Source organism: Sinocyclocheilus rhinocerous, unplaced genomic scaffold (genome assembly GCF_001515625.1).
Source record: "Sinocyclocheilus rhinocerous isolate Xijiao unplaced genomic scaffold, SAMN03320098_v1.1 scaffold402, whole genome shotgun sequence".
Lineage (NCBI taxonomy): Eukaryota > Metazoa > Chordata > Actinopteri > Cypriniformes > Cyprinidae > Sinocyclocheilus > Sinocyclocheilus rhinocerous.
The window spans coordinates 340,084-362,919 of NW_015626336.1; the positions used below are offsets into that span (position 1 = coordinate 340,084).

General features: G+C 37.5%; 1 protein-coding gene and 1 pseudogene across 1 annotated transcript; both read right to left on the bottom strand.

Annotated features, from left to right (window-relative positions):
* Positions 1 to 5: 5 nt before the first annotated feature.
* LOC107711486 (forkhead box protein I2-A-like) lies at positions 6 to 1,026 on the bottom strand (the record flags this gene model as incomplete). Its single annotated transcript, XM_016516474.1, has 2 exons — positions 302 to 1,026; positions 6 to 205 (listed from the first exon to the last, which is right to left on the bottom strand). Coding segments are annotated over exons 1-2 (837 nt in total), but the record flags the coding sequence as incomplete, so codon positions are not given.
* A 2,744-nt stretch (positions 1,027 to 3,770) lies between these two features.
* LOC107711362 (uncharacterized) overlaps positions 3,771 to 22,836 on the bottom strand; it is a 46,470-nt pseudogene continuing 27,404 nt past the window's right edge.

A 22,836-nucleotide genomic window follows, 5' to 3' on the forward strand; every position in this document is an offset into this window, starting at 1 on the left:
GGTTCGATTGAGGTCGGAGAGTTCTGGAGGCTCTGCGGGGAAGCGCTCATCAGACTCGCCGTGTCCGCCAATTTCAGCGCGTCCTCGGACTTTACAGACAAATTACTGGTGTTTCCGTCGGCTCTTCTCTTTCTCTTCCTTCTGAAGTTGCCGTTATCGAACATTTTCTCGCAGTTGGGGTCCAAAGTCCAGTAATTACCTTTCCCTTAAAAAGATAAACGGGAAAACATGTTAGTATTGCACTAAAATCTAGCGCGTAATTATGCACGCCAAACTTTGACTAAAGAGCATTCAAACTTACCAGGGTCGTCCTCATCCCGCGCGACTTTCTTGAAGCAATCGTTCAAGGACAGATTGTGTCTTATGGAGTTCTGCCATCCGGCTTTGCTTTTCTTATAAAAAGGAAAGTTGTCCGCCACATACTGATAAATCTGACTGAGCGTCAGTTTCTTTTCCTGCGCGTTCTGAATAGCCATCGCAATCAGCGCTGAATAGGAATAAGGCGGTCTGACCATCTTGAAAAGTTCTTGCTGACTTGAAATGGACAGCCAACCGAGATCCGCGTTTCCGAAGCCGGTGGGAGGAGGAAGAAACTGCCGCTGGTTCGACCCAAATCCTGACTGAATGTAAGAGCCTCCGTTCGGGCCGGAGAGATAGGGGGATGAGGTGATACCTGGGCTGTTCATCCACAGGTACGGGTTGGCTGTGGCTGAGGTGTATTCGCCGAGTCCGTAGCTGGAAGGATGCGCAGGTGGCCTCTGCGCGTGGTGGTGGTGGTGGTGATGGTGGAGGTTCTGTTGGTACATGCTGAAGTTGGTGTCGCAGTACACGGTCATGTCCAGGATGTCCTGCGCGTTGTGGTGCTGGAGAGGACTGGTCTGCTGGCTCGACGGCTGCTGCCCGAACGCGTTCATAATCCGTTCTCCCTCTAGAAACATGAGTTTCACCGATCAGACCCGCTGGGTGTGCTCGTCTCTGAGGGTTTACTCGAGAGTGCCGAGTGCGCGTCAGGGGAGGGGTATTTAACCTGTCCAGGGCGCATGGAGTGATTGAGCTGCTGGTTGGCAACCCCTCCCACTGTCACACTTCTCCTCAATTAACTTCATCCAGTATGCATCAGTCTGGCGTCGAGGTCATTCATGTGATAAGCATTTGAGATTAATGCTGAAGCACAAAAGTGTTTAACTAAAGATTAAAAACAGCGATACTTATTCATTAAAAAAATAATAAATGAATAAAAAAATAAAATAAAAATAGGTTATGGATGAGTGGCTATGGTCAAACATTTCATGTCTCAGTGTATGTTCATTTTTAAAAGTTTTTGTGATACAACCTTAAAGTCTCGACTACAAAAAATAAAAATAAAATAAAATAAAACCTACTGAACCTTTTCAACGCTAATGCCCGGAGTGGAGAAAAGATACAGCTCGTACGATAGCGGGGCACGTTGTCACATTGTAATGGGTCAGTTGTTTACGTTAGAACCTGCCATTGGAATAATGATTGCTAGCAGGATATAACAACTAAAACAGTTATAAAACGCACAACAACTAAACATGAAAAAATGTAAAACGTAACAAAGCGTAAAACCATTTTTTTCAACAAATAGCGTAATAAATTACATTAATTTTAAAACACAGCTTATCACTATCTGACATTCCTAATTTTTTTTTTAATAAGTAAAACCTGCCTTCATTATTGCTAGCCTATAACAGTGTAGTTTTATTGTTCAATAGCAGCAGCTATAACAAAAATTTGGGAATTTAAGTTGGTAACTTAAGTGGATCACAACGTTATTCTAATTTAAGATGATTTAATTCTATGATTGACACCAATATATAGGATAAAGCAACTGTTAGAGAAAACAAGCGTTTGTGTAACTAGACATTTGACTCAAAATCTCAATTGATGACAGCTGAAATAAACATCTAAATGATTTTGGGTGGAAATGGTGTTTGTCAATGAAACAAGACGTTTAGTTTGGACAGAAGGTAATGATGCATTAGCATCACTTAACATGAAATCAGTCTAATTGGACGAAACTCCCCCACCCCCATCCTATGTAAATGTACAGTACTGCTTATCACGCGAACTCAGCGAAGTTTCGCTTGAAATGGATACGGCAGAAAAATCTAAATGAACAGACAGTTTTGGGAAAGGCGGTCAGTTATTCTGCTTTTGCATGAATTTGTAGGCTAGTTACATAGGTTTCTGATTTGTACACTTTGCTTCTTTTCAATTATTTATTTATTTTACATTTTTGAAAATGCACAGGACATTCATCCGACGAGAACATCTAATAAAAAAACAAACAAATAAATAAGAATGTGAAAAATTATGGTCTACTCTGGAAATATTTGTCTCACTATAACTATTGTAGTCATAAATATGGTCTGGGGAATATAATTAATGTTAAAATATGAGGAATTATTAAAGTTTTTATAGCCTAAATTAAAAATTAGTCTTTCTTTCAGTCAATCTTTTTTTTTTTTTTTAGTCTTTGTTAACTAGTCTTTGTTCAAGAGTAAGCAAACATTTAGCCGTATAACCTCTATTATAAAAATGTGAGGATAAAAATAAAATAACTGAAAGAAATGATGGCAATGGTATTTTAAGCTTACATCATGTGCATGACATTCACATTGTGATAAAGCTGATAAAAGACCTCTACGGGCCTGGTGGAGGTGCAGAGATGCTTCTCTATCGCCACCTTCTGGAGTACGAGAACATTTCAATGCAGTCACAATAAAAATACTCATAAGATGTAGCAAATGATAGAAAATGACAGAAGACGGACATGCAATGGCAAGTAAACCCTAAAACGCCCTTTGTCATCTTTTTTCACATTTTAATCATTACAGTTTAAAATGCAAGCTGTTTTTCTTCCTTTCTGACATGAAACGTCAAGTATTTAACAGAGATTAATTTATATCTTAACTGAACATGAGACATTACAGTAGTATACAAATAAGTAAATAAATAACCAAAACACATTTCCTTCATTTACATTAAGTATGATGCAATTTCAATAATAAGGGTAAATAAAAATTAAATATTTTACATCTTTTTCTTGCAATATATATGAAAGGTTTTATGTAATGGATAGATTTTAAAGGAATGTATCTTTGTTACCTGATATTATGTTTCCTCCTTTATAGTGAGTAAGGTGAACACGCCTCTTCTGTGAGTACTTAACTCAAACCACAACCACAGTCAAAGTTACTTACCTTAAATAAACAAATACATTTTTTTATTATTTATTTTTAATTTGCATCCTTTCCATGATAGGGACAGGACAGGGAACTCTGCACCCAGGGCAGCTGAGACAGGGAGCATCTCATGCGGTGACCTGGAAAAAAAAGAAACAAAAGTAAATTCGGTAAATTTTAAGAAAAATAATGCAAAAAAGGGAGGCGACATTTTAAAATGTATTAACAAGATTTTTTTTATTTGCACCCCTTTCATGATAGGGACATGAAAGGAAATTCTGGTACTGAGGCAGCCAAAACAATGAGCTCTGGCACTAGGAACTTTTGGCGAGCTCTTGTATTGGGGCAGCCAGGAGTACTGGAACTAGTGGTCTTTTCGAGAACTTCTGGTACTCAGAAAACATCACATGGAGAGTTTGGGACAGGAATGAGATGCAGCCATTACAGAAACTTCTGGGACCCGGGGCATACATCACATGGAGCATAGCATCTGGGACAGTCATGAGAAGAATATCTGAGATTGGACCTTGTTGTCCAGGACAAGCTTTTGAGAGTGTGCAGTTACGACAAGGAGCTTGAGGACCAGGTAGCCACTACAGGAGGTTCTGCTACCAGGGCAGCAAGACTGGGACACCTGGAGCACCATAGCAGGTACCTCTGGGACATCAAAGTTTTGGCTTGTGTGCAACCATGAGAGGAACCGCTGAGGAACCAGGGCAGTGGAGCTCTGAGACGAGGATAGCCATTGCATGCTTTTAAGCTGCCCATGGCTGGTGAGCAGTGCAGATGAGACTGGACCTGGACTGATGCAGTCATGTTGTGGAGGCAGTGATGGGACAGGGTCATACACATCCCCAAGCAAGCAGTACCGCCAGACACAAGAACTGCTGCTTCAGGCCATGGCGCAAGGCGCAACCATGGCCTGCCAGCCCACAAGAAGCAAAGCTGACAGGAGACCCTGGAAATGTCTGGGGTTGGAGCTCCTTTTATCCACGACTTATATGGAGATCTGAAAGAAAATAGAATGCGAAACATTCGCCTAAATACATTACACTTAACTATGTAATTTCTTCCCATTCAAAATTAACAGCAAAATCAAATATGTAAAAACTGGCTGATCTTAGGCTCGGGTACCTGAAGCCAGTCGTGGTGAATGATCTTCCCCAGAACGAGTCGCCCAGGCTCAAACGGCAGCAGTCTATGCAGAAACATGGGAGAGACATCTGATTATGACCTGAAGCCTTTACATTTGAGCTATTTAGTTATAAGATCTAATCTGGAAGAACATTTGTATAATGTTTGGAATCAGACTTTTTTTTTTGTGATCTCACCTATTGACAATCCAGGCTCTGAGGAAAAAAAACGATATACATATATACACATCCCCAAGCGAGCAATACCGCAAGACGCAAGTACTGCTGCTTCAGGCCATGGCGCAAGACGCAACCATGGCCTGCTGGTCCCGCAAGATGCAAAGGCTTCACGGAGGGATGGAAAGCCTTCCTGCCAGCCCGCAAGACGCAAAGCTGACAGGAGACTCTGGAAAAGTCTGGGGTTATATGGAGACCAAAAAAAAATTTCACTTCATAAATCAAAATGAACAACAACAGCAAATGTGTAAAAACTGGCTGATCTTAGGCTCAGTACCTCAAACCAGTCGTAGTGAAGGATCTTCCCCTGACTGAGCCGCCGCTTTGGTTTATGCTGCAGATCAAACGGCAGCAGTCTGTGCAGAAACACAGAAGCAATATCTGATTATGTCCTGAAGCCTTTACATCTGCATTTATTCAGTTGGGAGATCTGATCTGGAAGAATATTTGTATGATAATTGGATTCAGAATTATTTTCTTGTGAGGAAGAGCTCACCGTTTGATAGTCCAGGCTCTGACCAAAGGTTTAGTTCGGTCTTCTGCAGGTCCTCGCCAGTTGGAAAACGGCCGCACAGCATCGTGAACAAGAGGACCCCAAGAGACCACGACATTGCAGACTTCACATGGTACTTGCTCTTGACCCTGTACTCAGGAGGGTAGTACTCCATGGTGCCTGGAGGGAAAAGATTTCATCTCGTATTCAAGCTTGCATTACCAAAGTATTTTCTCTGTGAGCTTTGAGGGATGCTACATACCATACAATGTCATGAAGGCAGACTTTCTCATGAGGTCCCCACACCCAAAGTCAATCATCTTGACCTGCAGAGTGTCCTTGCTCACGATGAAGTTTTCCAACTTAATGTCACCATGAAATACGCCATGGCGATAACAGGAGTGTAAGGCCGATTTCCAAAGGTAGGGGGTTTGGATGATCAGGCTAAAAGATGGACAGTTTTAAAATGGTTTGTCTATTGAAAAACCATTTGTACAGTAGTCTGCAATGAAATGAAAATAGTGACTGAGATGAGTGCACATGACTTACAGTAGTTAGACATTCCATGTCGTGTGTCTTCATTACGTCTTTCACTGCCACCTGATCAACAAAACAAGAGTAAAACAATTCACGTGTGTAGAGGTCATATTATTCCACGGCTTTATATACACGGCCAAAATTCTAAACTTTTAAACTGCGCTCTAAGGCGTCATAATGATTGATAGCTACTATCATTACTGTCTTAGTGATAATGATTTCCTGTCAGGAAAAATGTCTGATGATATATGCAAATTACAGTAGGCCTACATTAAAAAAAAAGTTCATTAGTTGAACAAACCCATACGGCGATAGAGTGGTGGAACCATAGACATGTCTATGGGTGGAACTATGATGTCACTTTGTAGGCAAAAACCCGGAAGCAGTTAGCATTTTAGCACTTCCGGTTACATCGTCCCAGAGTCCCAAATGACGCACTATACACTATGCACTCATACGCTATGTACTTATGCACTAGGTACTCAACCATGTATAGTATGAATTATATAAGGTTATTTTGTCATTAATAATTGGAGTCTGATAGCCCCTCCCCCTTCGGTACGTAATTAAAGCTGTGACAATTGAGTGCATGAAGTGTCCAACGTTCCACACTTCATTTTTTCGTTATTTAAGTGCATCATCCAGGTATTTAAAGTGCACTTTTTCTAGATTAAATTTTATTGAATAGTACGTGGAGACACGTTTTACTATACTATTTATTATTAATGTCTCATTTCAGTTTTAGTTTGGCTCTAGTTTTGTATTTATTCCAGTTTATATGAAAAGGTTCATGTAGTGTGGATACAGACTAAATCATTTTCACTGAACGTGTTAAAAATAAGTCTGAAAAGTTGTCGGGAGCATGGTGGTGGTGACGTCGAAGGCGAGCGACTGTGGTGCTGTAGTTCGTTTATAGCCTAAGTTTAGCTTTAAAGTTCTGGCGCTTTTATTTAGGCATCAAAATTCATAAAAGTTATATTATCTTGATGGACAAAATGTGCAAGTTTCATGAACTATGATTGAACACAGAGCTTATTTTTTTGTGATAATCCAAAAGCCTATGGACCCTTTTCACATTTCTGGGTTTCTCAGCAGCGGAAGTCGTCACAGTTGGGTTAACTTGAAGAGCGGTGAATGGGAGAGTACCACAAATATATTTTTTGCATTCCCATTTGCTCAAATAGCAAAACTCCACGATAGTGTTTCGTGACTTTCAATAAAAGGAAAAAAATTGAGTGGAGACACGTTTTAAATTAAAATATTAAATTAGTTACTTAATATTCATATTAATCAAGGATTTATTGACTTTTAATGCACCTTATTTCGAAATGTACAGAAATACGTGCTTTCATGTGCTTTAGTTATGATTATTTCATTTATTCACTATACTATTTATTTGGCTCTAGTTTTGTATTTATTCCAGTTTATATGAAAAGGTTCATGCGACTGTGGTGCTGTAGTTCGTTTATAGCCTAAGTTTAGCTTTAAAGTTCTGGCGCTTTTATTTAGGCATCAAAATTCATAAAAGTTATATTATCTTGATGGACAAAATGTGCAAGTTTCATGAACTATGATTGAACACAGAGCTTATTTTTTTGTGATAATCCAAAAGCCTATGGACCCTTTTCACATTTCTGGGTTTCTCAGCAGCGGAAGTCGTCACAGTTGGGTTAACTTGAAGAGCGGTGAATGGGAGAGTACCACAAATATATTTTTTGCATTCCCATTTGCTCAAATAGCAAAACTCCACGATAGTGTTTCGTGACTTTCAATAAAAGGAAAAAAATTGAGAGAGAGTTATAACGGCAGTCAGAAGAGAGAACGATGTCAAATTTACCGTCCCTCCCATAGACACTGCATTAGAAACACCCTGGCATTAGCGTTAACTGTTTTTTTGTATTTTGATGCAAAGGTGATATAATACAAAGAATTGTGTTATAAATGTAGATACATTAAAAAAAAAATACAAATATGAAAAACTTTTGAGGATTTACGATGCTGATGACAGTTAAACGCGTCATCACAGACTTGTGAAAAGGGTCCATTGGCTTTTTGTCGAGGGAACCAGTGTGATGCTAACAGCTGATCGGCCTACAAAATGACTTTCCCCCACTCTATAGGTAGCTATATATTGCTATAATTTGTGTGCGTGTGTGTAAAACTATACTATGTAAACCTATATTACGTATTAGCCTATTACATCCACGACCATCACCTCATGTTGCAGCATGATAATGCACGGCCCCATGTTGCAAGGATCTGTACACAATTCCTGGAAGCTGAAAACATCCCAGTTCTTGCATGGCCAGGATACTCACCGGACATGTAACCCATTGAGCATGTTTGGGATGCTCTGGATCGGCGTATACGACGCGTGTTCCAGTTCCTGCCAATATCCAGCAACTTCGCACAGCCATTGAAGAGGAGTGGACCAACATTCCACAGGCCACAATCAACAACCTGATCAATGGTGGTCACACCAGATACTGACTGGTTTTCCGTCCCCCCCGGACCCCCCAATACAGTAAAACTGCACATTTTAGAGTGGCCTTTTATTGTGGCCAGCCTAAGGCACACCTGTGCAATAATCATGCTGTCTAATCAGCATCTTGATATGCCACACCTGTGAGGTGGATGGATTATCTCGGCAAAGGAGAAGTGCTCACTAACACAGATTTAGACAGATTTGTGAACAATATTTGAGAGAAATAGGCCTTTTGTGTACATAGAAAAAGTCTTAGATCTTTGAGTTCAGCTCATGAAAAATGGGGGCAAAAACAAAAGTGTTGCGTTTATAATTTTGTTCAGTGTATATATATATATATAACAGCAACAAGCTGAAAATAAGTAAATGCACAAAACAGGGTTTGTAATTGTAAATAAATCCTGACAGACAGTAAAGCTGCAGTCCCTAAATTTTTTGTTTTCATAATTTACAAAATGTATATAATAAGTGAGTACATTATGAATCCATGTTTCAATCCGTGTTTTTGGATTATCCTGAATCGCTACGGTACATTTATAATACGTTTTATATTCGGACTGTTTCAGACTGGTTCTGGTAGGAACCGCTGCGGAGTAGCCCAATACCGTTGTGATTCCTCTTAGACATAAACAGAGAGAAGTAGCTCCGGCTACAATGTTCTTCCGCAAGACGCACGCAGTTCTGTTTAGAGCATTTAGCTCCAACTTGCCTCAACACACCTGCCTTTAAGTTTCTAGTATGCCTAGTAAGAACTTGATAAGCTGGTTCAGGTGTGTTTAATTGGGTTGGAGCTAAACTCTTCAGGACACCGGCCCTCCAGGACCGAGTTTGGGCAGCCCTGGTTTAGAGCGTCAAGGCCTACTTTAAAATTATTTTTAAGTCTGACCAGCAGATGGAGACATACATTTATCATGATCTTTGATACTGTAGGGCCAATGCAAACTTTCTCCGTCGCTGTAATGAAAGTAGAGCTATATGAGAAAATACTTCAAAAATACAACAAATTCAAATCTCAACACCTTGACATGTGCACATATGTTTTAATAATGTGTTTAATAAGTGTTTTCATAAAAAAATGGCATATTGTGTGATTCAATTTACCCAACAGACTGCGGGCATTCAGTACGTACTGAAACAGCTTGTCTTTTTTAATAAATATTCTATGTCAATGTCACTCTATGCCAAGTCAGCAGTTTGGAATTAAAAAGGCCTGTGTGTAACTAGATAATAGTTTAATCCGTAAAAGTTTAAACTGAGAGCAAGATAAAGACTCTCCTTTCTTAATCTAATAAAATCACAAACAAATTGTTTCCATTGCAAAGTTTTGTCAAATCTCAACACCTTGACATGTGCACATATGTTTTAATAATGTGTTTAATGAGTGTTTTCATAAAAAAATGGCATATCGTGTGATTCAATTTACCCAACAGACTGCGGGCATTCAGTACGCACTGAAACAGCTTGTCTTTTTTAATAAATATTCTACGTCAATGTCACTCTATGCCAAGTCAGCAGTTTGGAATTAAAAAGGCCTGTGTGTAACTAGATAATAGTTTAATCCGTAAAAGTTTAAACTGAGAGCAAGATAAAGACTCTCCTTTCTTAATCTAATAAAATCACAAACAAATTGTTTCCATTGCAAAGTTTTGGCATTTCATGCACACTGAAAAAAACAAACAAATTGATGTAGAAACAGTTGTTGCTCACAGGCTACTAATAAACTTTACAATTAATTTTAAAGAAATGGCAAGTAACACATTGATTTAAGCATGCCATTTTGAAGTAGAAAGACAATTGAAGTAGAAATATAATTTAGTTGCAAAACATAGGCTACTGCAATGTTTGTTTTATTTACAAATTTTACAGTGTTAGTCAAGTGTCTCACTAACTCTCACTAAGCGTCTGTCTCCCCTTCGTGGTGAGTCAAGAAACATATACGTTATATTTTGACATTCAGTAGATGCACATTATAGATTTTTAATTTACTGTTAGTTACCACACACCTCAGAATGATGCATCAACCTTTTTTGAGGAGAAAATTCAAAACTAAAGCTAAATAGCAAAATATTTCACTATATGTAATAGCTCCATAAATTCAAATTGTGACAGCTAGCCAGAATAGACAGTACTTGCCCCAATATCTCATCAAGAAAAGCTCACATTACAGTAAATATTATGATTTTTAAGCGAATGGAGCCATAGAGGAAGAACAGGTTTACGTCCATTTTTCACATATTGCAGATAGGTAAAACTCCTGCCACATATAATTTGCGTGAGAACACATGAACCTTTGCCTTCCTGTAGAGTGGCATTCCTGATCTGCAGACACTGGTTTTCATAGAAATGACTATTATTTACCTTTGAATGTTAGATCTGATTTTTGATTGTTATTATCCTTACTTCCCTGTAATTTATCTTTTAATTGCAGGGATATTTGATGCAAGAGATTTAATGAACTGGTCTCTGTTAGAATTTATTTCCTTGTACGATGGTTTAATATCACAGATGTGTCTTTTGGACTCTTCTTAAGTTCAGTTTGATTCTGCTTGGCAGACCGAACTTGGTCAGCTCCTGTTGTAGCTGAAATAAAGATCAAATGTTTTTAAACTGACTATTACCGGTAGTACCACAATTTTGAAAAAAACTAAAAAATGCTATGTCCTGTAGTAAGTGCAACTTACTTTCTCTAAAACGGACTCAATGTTTCCACTCTCTCTTAGGTCTGAAAATTAAGTAACTCTCATCTGAACTCCTATGATATTTTCTAAGAGAATCAATGCACACACACAGTATGGTGGTCAATTAATCACAGGAATAGTTTACCTAAAAATGAAAATGTGCTTACAATTTACTCCCCCTCAAGCCATCCAAGATGTAGACTAATTTGTTTTCAATAGACCACATTTGGAGAAATTTGCCATTGCATCACTTGCTCACCAATGGATCCTCTGCAGTGAATGGGTGCCGTCAGAATGAGAGTCCAAACAGCTGATAAAACCATCACAATAATAATCCATAAGTAATCCACACCACTTTAGTCCATCAGTTAACATCTTGTGTAGTGAAAAGCTGCATGTTTGTAAGAAACAAATCCTTCAAGACTTTTTAACTTTAAAAACGTTGCTTCCTGGCTAAAATAAGAGTGCATAATCCATAATAACATTTCCTCCAGAGATGAAGTCCTTCCCCTGTTGTCTCTCACATCAAAATCCACCCACATATTTCTTTAGAACTGTTTTGGCTTGTAAATGCTACTTGATGTGTGCAGATTTTTCACCTGATTCAGACAAGACGACTTTTTAACTTTTTTATTATGGACTCATATTTTCGCCAAGCACAAGATGTTAACTGAAAGACTGGAGTGGTGTGGATTGCTTGTGGATTATTGTGATGTTTTTATCAGCTGCTTGGACTCTCATTCTGACGGCACCCATTCACTGCAGAGCATCCGTTGGTGAGCAAGTGATAAATGCAACATTTGTCGAATGAGGAAACAAACTCATCTTGGATGGCCTGATGGTGAAACTTTTAAAACTTGTTTGTTTGCTTGTTTCTGGGTACATTCTTATAGTAGCATTTGGCAGACACTTTTGTTCAGAGGAATTCAGGTTGATTCAAGATATAAATTATTCTGTTCATTGTAGTGGCATGTTGAGCAACAAGAACCTTGACTTTAGGCCAAATATAACAAGTGAATAATACTACAGATGATCATTTTGGTGACAATTGTGTACCTTTTATGTTTTGATCTGGTCCACCCTGAAGGCCCATCGGCCTGCAACATTGACATTAGTGGAGTTCTTGAGGTTTGGAATAACATTCCCATCGTTTGACCCAGGGACCTTAAAGTAGGCTGTGGAGTTTATTGTGTCATAACCAGCCTGTACACACAAGGAAAAAACGAATTATTGAGAAAGATTATCAAGAAAAGATAGGCATATTTGTTCCACTAATATAGAAATCATGTCTTACCTGCACCATATTATGCGCCACAACAATGTCACCATAATTCATGAGAATAAAAGACAAATCACCGCCCGAAATTAAAACCACTTGAAACGACGTTTCCTGCAAAGTTTGGGAACATTGACTGTTACACAGCTCTAAGAATATCTCATCTGTAACCTTGAGTTTGAAAGAGTTATAACAAACTAACTCACCGTGCCAGAGTGATAATAGTATGCAACTCTATCCCAAGTTGCAACCAGAACCCAGTTAGCCGTGAAGCTCAGATCAGGGAAATACTGGTTTATATCCTGAGTGGCACGAGTGAGAACGCTCCCGGTTGAGTACTGCTGATACGAGATGATGCCATTCATACTGACGTCAACGTCGGTCCAGAGGGGAGCGATGATGTCTTCACTTCCATTGATGGGAAAGTAGTTAACAATAAACTGTGATGAAGACTGGTTGAATGTAAGGTGTCCGTTATTGTTAACCTAAGTAATGGAAGATGTTAGTTGTGCGTGTTACATTTTAATCATTCACCATTTGCATTAACAGAACTAAATTCTCACATATATCCTGTTGTATGTGCGGCCGAAGAACACAAAAGGACTCCACAGGTCAATAAGCGTGGAGTTTTCATCCTCAATGGCAATATTGACAGTGTCTCTGAACCGAATGGATAGAATATCACCGGCGCTGCACGTAAAAATGAACAACTTCAAGCTCAGTTCATGTTAACTTCAAACAGTTCAGCTGGACTTTTTATATGTTCTGGTTCTAAGGGCAATCATTACCTGTCTGTGCCTCTGTCACCCTGCCCGATGAAGAAAAAGATTACATTTCAATACAATTCCATAAGAATGTGTATTGTCTATGCTATATTATGAAGGATTATTATTCAAATGGATGTTAAAACTCACTCAGTGACAGGACTGATATGAACACAAGCAGATAATGTGAAAGTGGACACACTCTCATGATAAATATTTGGATGAGGTCAGAGATTCCAGAATGCCACTGCTATAATTTCATACAGAAGCACAAGAGAACAAAACCATCTTAATACTTATTTTCATTTAAAAGTTATACAAACACTTGTCAGTTGAATGCATAAAATATCAAATTAAATATGCATACATATCAGAAAATAAGTTATCAAAGCAAACCATATAGGCAAATAGTTAGATGGTACTTACTTCAGACTGTCATATGGAGTACGTTCTTGTACTTTCTCTGTCACTAATTATCATAGCATTGAAGGGAGGGACATGTTCTGTGAATGTGTCAAATGCATTCAGGTGAATGGCATCTGAACTTTTTACAATGCAACTCAATGTTCAAGCTAAACAACAATTAAAGTAAAAGAACCTCCATTGACTTATGACACCTCATAACTTTTTTTTTTCAAGAGTTCATCCCATTAAAATTGTATCTGGGTGAATTGTGCTTAGGCACTCTTGCCTAATGTATTTGCTGTAGGAGGATTTTGTTGATGTTCATGATCATCTGCAGTGAATGGGTGCCGTCAGAATGAGAGTCCAAACAGCTGATAAAAACATCACAATAATCCACAAGTAATCCACACCACTCCAGTCCATCAGTTAACATCTTGTGTAGTGAAAAGTTGCAAACTTTAAACAATTGCTTCTGGCCAAATTATAGCCCACAATAATGATTCCTCCAGTGAACAAGTCCATCCACCAACATATAAAATTGTATCTGGGTGAACTGTGCTTAGGCACTCTTGCCTAATGTATTTGCTGTAGGAGGATTTTGTTGATGTTCATGATCATCTGCAGTGAATGGGCGCCGTCAGAATGAGAGTCCAAACAGCTGATAAAAACATCACAATAATCCACAAGTAATCCACACCACTCCAGTCCATCAGTTAACATCTTGTGTAGTGAAAAGTTGCAAACTTTAAACAATTGCTTCTGGCCAAATTATAGCCCACAATAATGATTCCTCCAGTGAACAAGTCCATCCACCAACATATTTGTTTAGATCTGTTTTGGACTGTTTTTGCTTGTAAACAGAGCTTGATCTGTGTATATTTCTCTCCTGATTCAAACGAGTTGACTTTTTTGCTTAAAAAAAAAGCAGTATTATGAACAGTGGACACATATTTTAGCCAAAAGCAACAGTTTGAAGTTAAAAACGCTGTAACGATGGATTTGTTTTTTAAAAACGCAGATTTTTGCTTCACAGGTTGTTAACTGATGGACTGGAGTGGTGTGGATTATTGTGATGTTTTTATCAGCTGTTTGGACTCTCATTCTGACGGCACCCATTCACCGCAGAGCATCCACTGGTGAGCAAGTGATGGAATGCTACATTTTTACAAATCTGATGAAGAAACAAACTCATCTGTATCTTGGATGGCCTGAGGGTGAGTAAAGTTTAAGCAAATGTTCATTTTTGGGTGAACTATTCCTATTGTCATTCATCAGCTGGGAAAAAAAACATCGTATATGATGCATAATCCATCACAAATGTATGTTTACGGTTCATTCTTACGTGAGAAGAGTTTCAATAAAATTTCCCACGAGTGAATGAGAACTGGGCTGTCAAACTCAAAGGAGAAAGTATCCTAAAAATGCAAATAAACTTGATCATAGTATCGGTGCACCATATTACACCATTTAATACGTAATATAAGCTTGTTTATGACCCACTTCATCACGACTTAGCCTACTGAGTAGGCTAAGTCTAAGCAGTAACTAAATCAGCATACTATCATCTCAAAAACATTGCAAGAATTAGATGTTTTGTTTCCAGTCAAGACTTGGAGAAACTTGTTCATGCCTTTATCACCAGCAGGGGGGACTATTGTAATGGTCTTCTCACTGGCCTTCCCAAGAAGACCATTAGACAGCTGCAGCTCATCCAGAACACTGCTGCCAGAATTCTGACTAGAACCAGAAAATCTGAGCATATCACACCAGTCCTCAGGTCATTACACTGGCTTCCAGTTATATTTAGGATTGATTTTAAAGTACTTTTACTCGTTTATAAATCACTCAACAGCCTAGGACCTAAATACATAGCAGACATGTTCACTGAATATAAACCTAACAGACCACTCAGATCATTAGGATCAGTCAGTTAGAAATACCAAGGGTTCACACAAAACAAGGGGAGTCTGCTTTTAGTTATTATGCCGCCCGCAGTTGGAATCAGCTTCCAGAAGAGATCAGATGTGCTAAAACATTAGTCACATTTAAATGCAGACTCAAAACTCATCTGTTTAGCTGTGCATTCATTGAATGAGCACTGTGCGATGTCCGAACTGATTGCACTATATTCTATGTATAATCGTTTTCTTAAATTCATTTTAAACCATTTTAAACCAAAATTTTCAAAGTTTTTAAATTCCTTGTTTTATTGTTGTGATTATTTTTTTTCTTTTCTTTTATGTAAAGCACTTTGAATTACCATTGTGTATGAAATGTGCTATACAAATAAACTTGCCTTGCCTTGCCTTGCCTATCTCTATCTATGAGTAAATTGATTATTTCAGATGTAGATTCTTCTTTTTGTAAATGTTTTTATTTGTCACGCCATGCCAAATAGTGTCTTTGAGTGTGCCTCAGACAAAAGTGGGCCAAGTAAAACATAACTGTTCATCCAGCTGTTTCCACATGTGCTGTCAATTGATAAAAAAATATTTTCAATATTATGTCAATATGCAATAATTTCACATTCAATCCTTAAATTAATGTAGAAACAACATAAAGATGTATATTTTTAGTATTTGTATAATGGCATCTTTTTAATGAATGAAGGTCAGTATCACTGCTGATGTCTCTAGGAAATAGTTTTTCCCCCTAATATTTACCCATTGACTATAGCTATTCAAAATTACAGTATAACTGAGAACTATCAATTTTAACATTTATTAGACTACTTCAATATACAGAAATTGAATAAAGTTATCAAACACAAAATTTTAAATTAAATATACAGTTTAACTGTTCAGGAGAACCAAGGGACTCATGAACAACTATCAATAAACAAACAACAAAAACAAAACAGCTGTGAATCATTCAGATATCAACACAGTATTAAGAATCAAGTGTATGTAAACGTATGAATGGGGTCATTTTTATAAATTCAACTATTATTTTCTCTTGTGGACTATGTGTAAACATCTTTGCATTTTGTATGATCCCTCTTATTTTGGTGAAATAATTAACATTTTGCAGATTCTGCAAGGTGTTTTTATTAAGCCCAAGAGTAAGTCTCATAAACCCAAGAGTAAATATCTTGTTTGCAGTGCATCATTTATGAATGATAATTAAAGCATTGGCTTTTAACTATACAGAAGATCTGAATAAACATTGAAAAAAAAGGACAAAAAGCTTCCCGTATTGTTAGTGATTGACGTCAAAGGCTGGGCATCAAATCAAACTCTACGGTATTTTGGCATCAAACCATGTTTAACTTAGCAGCAGAAAGACAAATCAGACGGGTGCCAACATAAACAGGTTGTGACACATGCAATCATCCTCAAAAACCATAAACAAAACTTTAAAATTATGATCCAAACTACATTAAATGAGAGTTTGCACATTATATTGCCAACTGTGTAAAACCAGCTGTCCTAAAGTATGATGGTAACAGTTTAATCAGTAAACAAGTAGATTACGTGAAGGAATTTTTTGACACGGATGAGTAATGCTTCAATTAAATGGAGCTGTAGACGAAGAACAGGTTTAATTTTATTGTTCACATACAGATCAGTTTGATTAGTTAAAACCCCTGAAACTCTTCAGGTGGCGGGACAAAAAAAGGAAAAGCAATGATTATTCTAGCTAAATGAACATGGTATATAATTCATTTTTCATACATTATTTCTTCATTAGTGCTAAATCATGGTTGTGTTTCAGTTATTAGATGCGTTTAAAAAAACTGACGTTGAAGAGTGAGAAAATATACACGTTCCCTTCCTGTGTAATGACATTCCTCTCTTTATCAGTTTCTACATCTTCAACGTCACTGACAATCAAGAGTTTTAATTCCCATCCATGTGTTACAACTGTGTCTTTTTGACTTTTCTTAACTTCAGCTCAAAGTTACTTGACACTCCATGATTGATCAGCTCTTGTTTTATCTGAAACAAAGATGGATACACAGATCAAAATGTTTTATTTCCACTGTAATCTACTGGTTTTGGTTACTGGTAAAATCTCCCAGAGTAAAAAATAGAAACGGTCACTGCGAGATAGAAAAGTCACAACTATCAGATATAAAGTCAAAGATGCAAGACAACGTTTTTTCCCCCTGAGACAGAAAAGGGCTTCCAAAAAACAACTTATGTTATGAAAAGTTTGACTTACTTGATGCAAAACAACCTCGATGTTTCCACTCTGTGTTAGGTCTGAAAACGACTCAAGCTTAATTTCAACTCCCATGACGATTTCTAAAAGAACACACACATCATAAAACATGATATAAACAAACTGTTAACAGCAACACATCATTTTGATTCCTACCTGATCCGTTGTTCACAAGAAAGGCCCAACGACCCGGAACGCCTACGTTAGTCAAGGTGTTGAGGATTGGGATGGAGTAGCCATCATTTGGATTATGGTGAATTTGATAGTAGGCCGTGGAGCCTATTGTGTCGTATCCAGCCTATTAAAACCAATTGAAGATTATGTATACATACAGAGCTAGTAAATCATTATTTCAATACTGTGATGTTTGTTTTACCTGAGCTGCATATTGCTCCCCAGCACAGTCACCATAATGCATCAAAATGAACGAAAAACCACCACCTGAAATTAAAACTGCTTGAAAAGTGATTGCCTGAAAAGAAAACAAACAACATCATGATTCATAGTTCATATAGCCATCAGTCTTTTGCCTGAAAAAAGGATAGATAGAAAGAAAGAAACTATTTACCGGGCCTGCGTGACTGTTAAATACATTCATATCCCATGTTAGCACATAGTCCCACGTTACAACAAAGACCCAAGAAGCAGAGAAGCCCCTTCCAGGGAAATACTGGTTTATATCCTGAGTGGCGCGAGTGAGGACACTTCCACTGGTGTACTGCTGATACGAGTATCTACCTATACCAACGTCATCAAGCTCACTCCAGAGCGGAGCAATGTAATCCTCATTTCCATATGTGGGAAAAGGGTAAGGAGGATGAGCTTCTGGTAAAGGTTGGTTGAATGTAATGAGTCCGTTATTATTAACCTGAAATAAATGAAATTGGTTTAAATACACCAGTAAAGTATGAACTGACGTGTCACAACATTTGCATTCATATTAGACTTGGAATAAAATTGAATTCTCACGTATGTACTGTTGTACTTCCGGCCAAAGTACACAAATGGAGTGGAGAAGGTAACAAATTGGTAGGTTTCAGAACCAGTTTCAATAGTTTCAGTGTCTCCTTCATCTGTGCCGAATGGATAAAATATCGCCGGTGCTGATGAGAGGATGAACATAAAAAAAAAAAATACAAATGAACAGTTTTTACAATCCTCATAATTATCGCGATTCCGACACAAATGCACAATTAATTCAGAAGTCGATAAATACCTGCCCATGGAGTTGTTGTTGCAGTGGCTGTTAAAGAAAACAGTGTTCACTTATAAAACGCTTCAGTAAAGAACATTAAAAACAAATTGCATAGTCATATGATGAGTCTTCATTTAGTCGCTGCATAATTACTGGTTGAGATTGTGGTGGTTGATGTGGTGGTTTCTGAAAGAATGAACAAATACAAACACAATTAAACTCCTCATGATCTCACTTCATGGGTGTAGTTTTTATATATTTCCTACTGAAATGGAAAGTTGGGGGATTTGTCTGTAATTCATTAATTACTTGAAAGTGTTGTTGGTGCAGGTGCTGCTGTAATGCCTGTTAAAGAACAGAGTATTAAATTATAAAAACTTCTGTAAAATACATAAAATCATTGCATGGGCTTATAATATTTGACCTATTTTCAGTCTTCAGGTGTCCCATATTTTAGAAACAAACAAATCCATTATAGCTTGGAAAAATGTCAAGATATTTTCATTAACTAGCTCTACAAGTATAAAAAAATCCATGCCCATGTTTCCATTGTAAGCAATGGGCTTTACTGGCCACATCAGTAAATAGCAGCGTTATTTCATTTGTATTTTCATATATTACCATTGCTCTTAGTTAAAGTTTTCATTAGATTTTTTTTATATGTTTAATGTTTTTATATGTTTAATGTTTTTATATGTTTAATGATTTTGTGGTGACGTAAATACTACAGAAATACAAATGTAATTTCTACAATAAATAATTTAGTTCAGGCAAGGATAAAAAAAAAAAATTTAAAAAAAAAAGAGTAAATTTAATATTAGTACTCAATTTAAGCTTGTAGAATTCAAAGTTTAAACTTATAAGTATATTTTACTTGGAATTGTTTATGATTACAATGACTTTAAGTAAATATCAAAGTCATGATCCCGTTGTTCCCATCATGCACTTGGGCATGAATAATTAATTACGTAAATTTTTTTGCTGTTTTCGAGTTGTATTCAGGCCCGACGTCAAGGGGGGGCTTAGCTGTCCTAGAATATTTTTAGTTCACTACAATAGCCCACTAAAAGTTGATTTTGGCATCTTTACAGTGGAACACAGTATCAAATCCCTTAAACGGGAGAAGTTATTACCTGTTGTGCTGGATTCCACTCTGGTGGTAGTTTCTGAAATACATAAAGAATGTATTATAAATGTGTTTCCTATTCCTGTTGTGTTTGTTCAATTTAATGTTTTAAAGGTTAAAGAAAAACTAATTTAATTCAAAGAGCTTTAACTACCTGCTGTTGTTGGTGGTGGTGGTGGTGTTGTAGTTTCTATCGTAACTTCAATTAAAGAAAAAGAGCAAAAAATTACAACAAACTTTTGTAAACTTAAAAAAAACAAAAAAAAAAGTTGCATGATGATTCTTTCACAGCTTTATTACCTAATGTGGTTGCCAATGTAGTGGTTTCTGAAAGGAACACATATACAAATACCATGAAATACCTAGTGAACTCACTTGACAAGTGTGGTTCTCTTTTCTAGTAAAGATGCTCAAAGATGTTTCATAATGGGCAATATTGGTTCTATTTCAGAAGTCTTTTTAAATTTCTATTAAAGAAAAAAAGAGCTTAAAATGACAACAAACTTCTGTAAACTACAAAAGAAAAAATTAAAACAAAATGTTGCATAGCTGTGTGATGATTCTTTCATCACTCACAGCTTTATTACCTGGTGTGACTGTGCTGGTTAACAATGTGGTAGTTTCTAAAATAATTAATTCGTTCATAAAAGAATGAACACAAATACTATTAAATACCTCATGAAGTTCCTATTCCGATGTCGTGCTTGTTTTATTCACATCATAAGCAGCATTAAGGTTGAGAAAAATGGGTTTAAGATCTACAGTGCCGTGAAAAGGTTTTTGCCCCCTTCCTGTTTTTTTTTTTTTTTCATATTTGTCACACTTGAATGATATTCAGATCAAACTAATTTTAATATTACACAAAGATAACCCGAGTAAATACAAAATGCAGTTTTGAAATAATGATTTCATTTATTAATTGGGATCATTGTCCTGCTGCAGAACCCAAGTGCGCATTACATCACACTACCACCACCATGTTTGACTGTTGGTATGATGTTCTTTTTATGAAATGCTGTGTTGGTTTTACGACAGATGTAATGGGACACACCTTCCAAAAAGTTCAACTTTTGCCGCATCAGTCCACAGAATATTTGCCCAAAAGTCTTGGGGGTAATCAAGATATTTTTGGCAAATGTGAGATGAGCCTTTGTGTTCTTTTTGGTCAGCAGTCGAAATAAAGTGTAACCCGTCGTTGTGCTCTTGGAGTAATTTTGGTAGGCCGGACACTCCTGGGAAGGTTCACCACTGTTCCAAGCTTTCTCCATTTGTGGATAATGGCTCTGACCGTGGTTCGCTGGAGTCCCAAAGCCTTAGAAATGGCTTCATAACCCTTTCCAGGCTGATACATGTCAACTATTTTGTTTCTCATCTGTTCTTGAATTTCTTTAGATCGCGGCATGATGTGTTGCTCTCTAAACATGCTTTACTTCGTCAGACAGCTTCTATTGAAGTGATTTCTTGATTCAACAGGTCTGGCAGTAATCAGGCCTGGGTGTGGCTAGTGAAATTGAACTCAGCTTTCTAAAATAATGTGGTTAATCACAGTTCTTTCATGATTTAACAGGAGGGGGCAATTCATTTTTCACGTAGGACCAGGAAGGTTTGGACAGCTTTTTTCCCTTAATAAATGAAATCAGCTCTCTGGAATGCTTGATTCTGATTGGTCAGTTAAAACATTGTTGCCAGAATGATTGTTTTGTACACTGTAATGGATTTAAGATAATGAACTGCTAAGATTTTAAATTACTTTCTTCTCAAATAACATTTTATGTCTTCCTCTAGGCTATATATGTTGTGAAAAGCTGTATAATTAGTGATACATTATTCCTTAAATGTCTGTCTTGTCTGAACTTCATCTGGGTTCAAAGCCATTTGTTAGGAACTGTTTTTCTTTGCGGAAGCTTTGCATTTAAAGAGCTAATAAAATATTTTGACTCAAATCAATATTTTGTGTGTAATTATTCATTTATGTGGCAAGTACTCGCGTAATAAATGGGGTCCTGATCACCCTGTCAGGGCTTTAACAGTCCTTTAGGTTGTGAGAAAAACAGATCTGGTTCTAATTCAAAGGTCTGAATCATAAGTACCTTCTGTTGTTGTTGGTGCAGATGTTGTTTGTGCTCTGGCTGTTAGAGAAAGAGCGATTATTAAATTCAGAAACACACATTTTATTGTCTTTTCCACATTAAGACTAATAATCAAACTGTAAATAAAACCTTACTCAGTGACAGGACTGATATGAACACCAGCAGATGTTGTGAAACCCGAAACAATCTCATGATGAAGTCAGGGATAAAACCACAATGTAGAAGTGCCTCTTCAGTTGCCAGAAAGAGCTTTATTCTCACTAGACCTATGTTAATCTGGAATATCGAAAATAATAATTACTTGTTAGAAATGAGATGTTTCCAGCTTTAAAATTTGACTGTAGGAGCTGCTTTTGAAGCTGTTTAATCTTATGAATTTCGTCTGTCTATAAGTAAACATTTTTTGTAGTACTAAAATACTATGTAAATACTATGGCCACGTTCACACAGCAGCAGAATACGGTTGTCAGTCCTGTTTTTGAGTCCTTAATAAGGTTAGGTTCACACACAGTACAGTTATTTACGGGTGTGACAACCGCATTCTGTAACCGAACTCACACCTGTACATTTTCAGGACTCGCAACCGCATTCTCGGAACACAGCCCTGTGTGAACGGAACAGGACTTGACTAACGTTAGTTATCTGTCACGTCATACAGTGCGAGATGGAGCCGCCCTGCCGCACGTCTACCGCGTGTTACGTGTTTTCATGTGTGTTTTCGGTAACTTACAGTGACGGAGAAGTGAGCTGCGTATCTGTCATCTAAATTTTTTAGATCCAGTCAGTTTTCTAACGGAGCCGCTCCCGTCCGTTTTGTGTTCTGCGCGACTAAAATACTCCGCTCTGCACCCAAATTTAAAGGCTGCTGTCGGTTAATGAAGATTTGACGGATGAACTCGCGGCTCGACTGGACTCTTGTCGTGTCAGAAAGGGATAAGACTTTCAGTTTTATGGACGTCGCCATCTTTTATTTTACTTTGGTCACTGTCGCTATGGTTACTGGTAAGGAATACGGGCTTGACTCCCGTTGCACGTTCATACAGA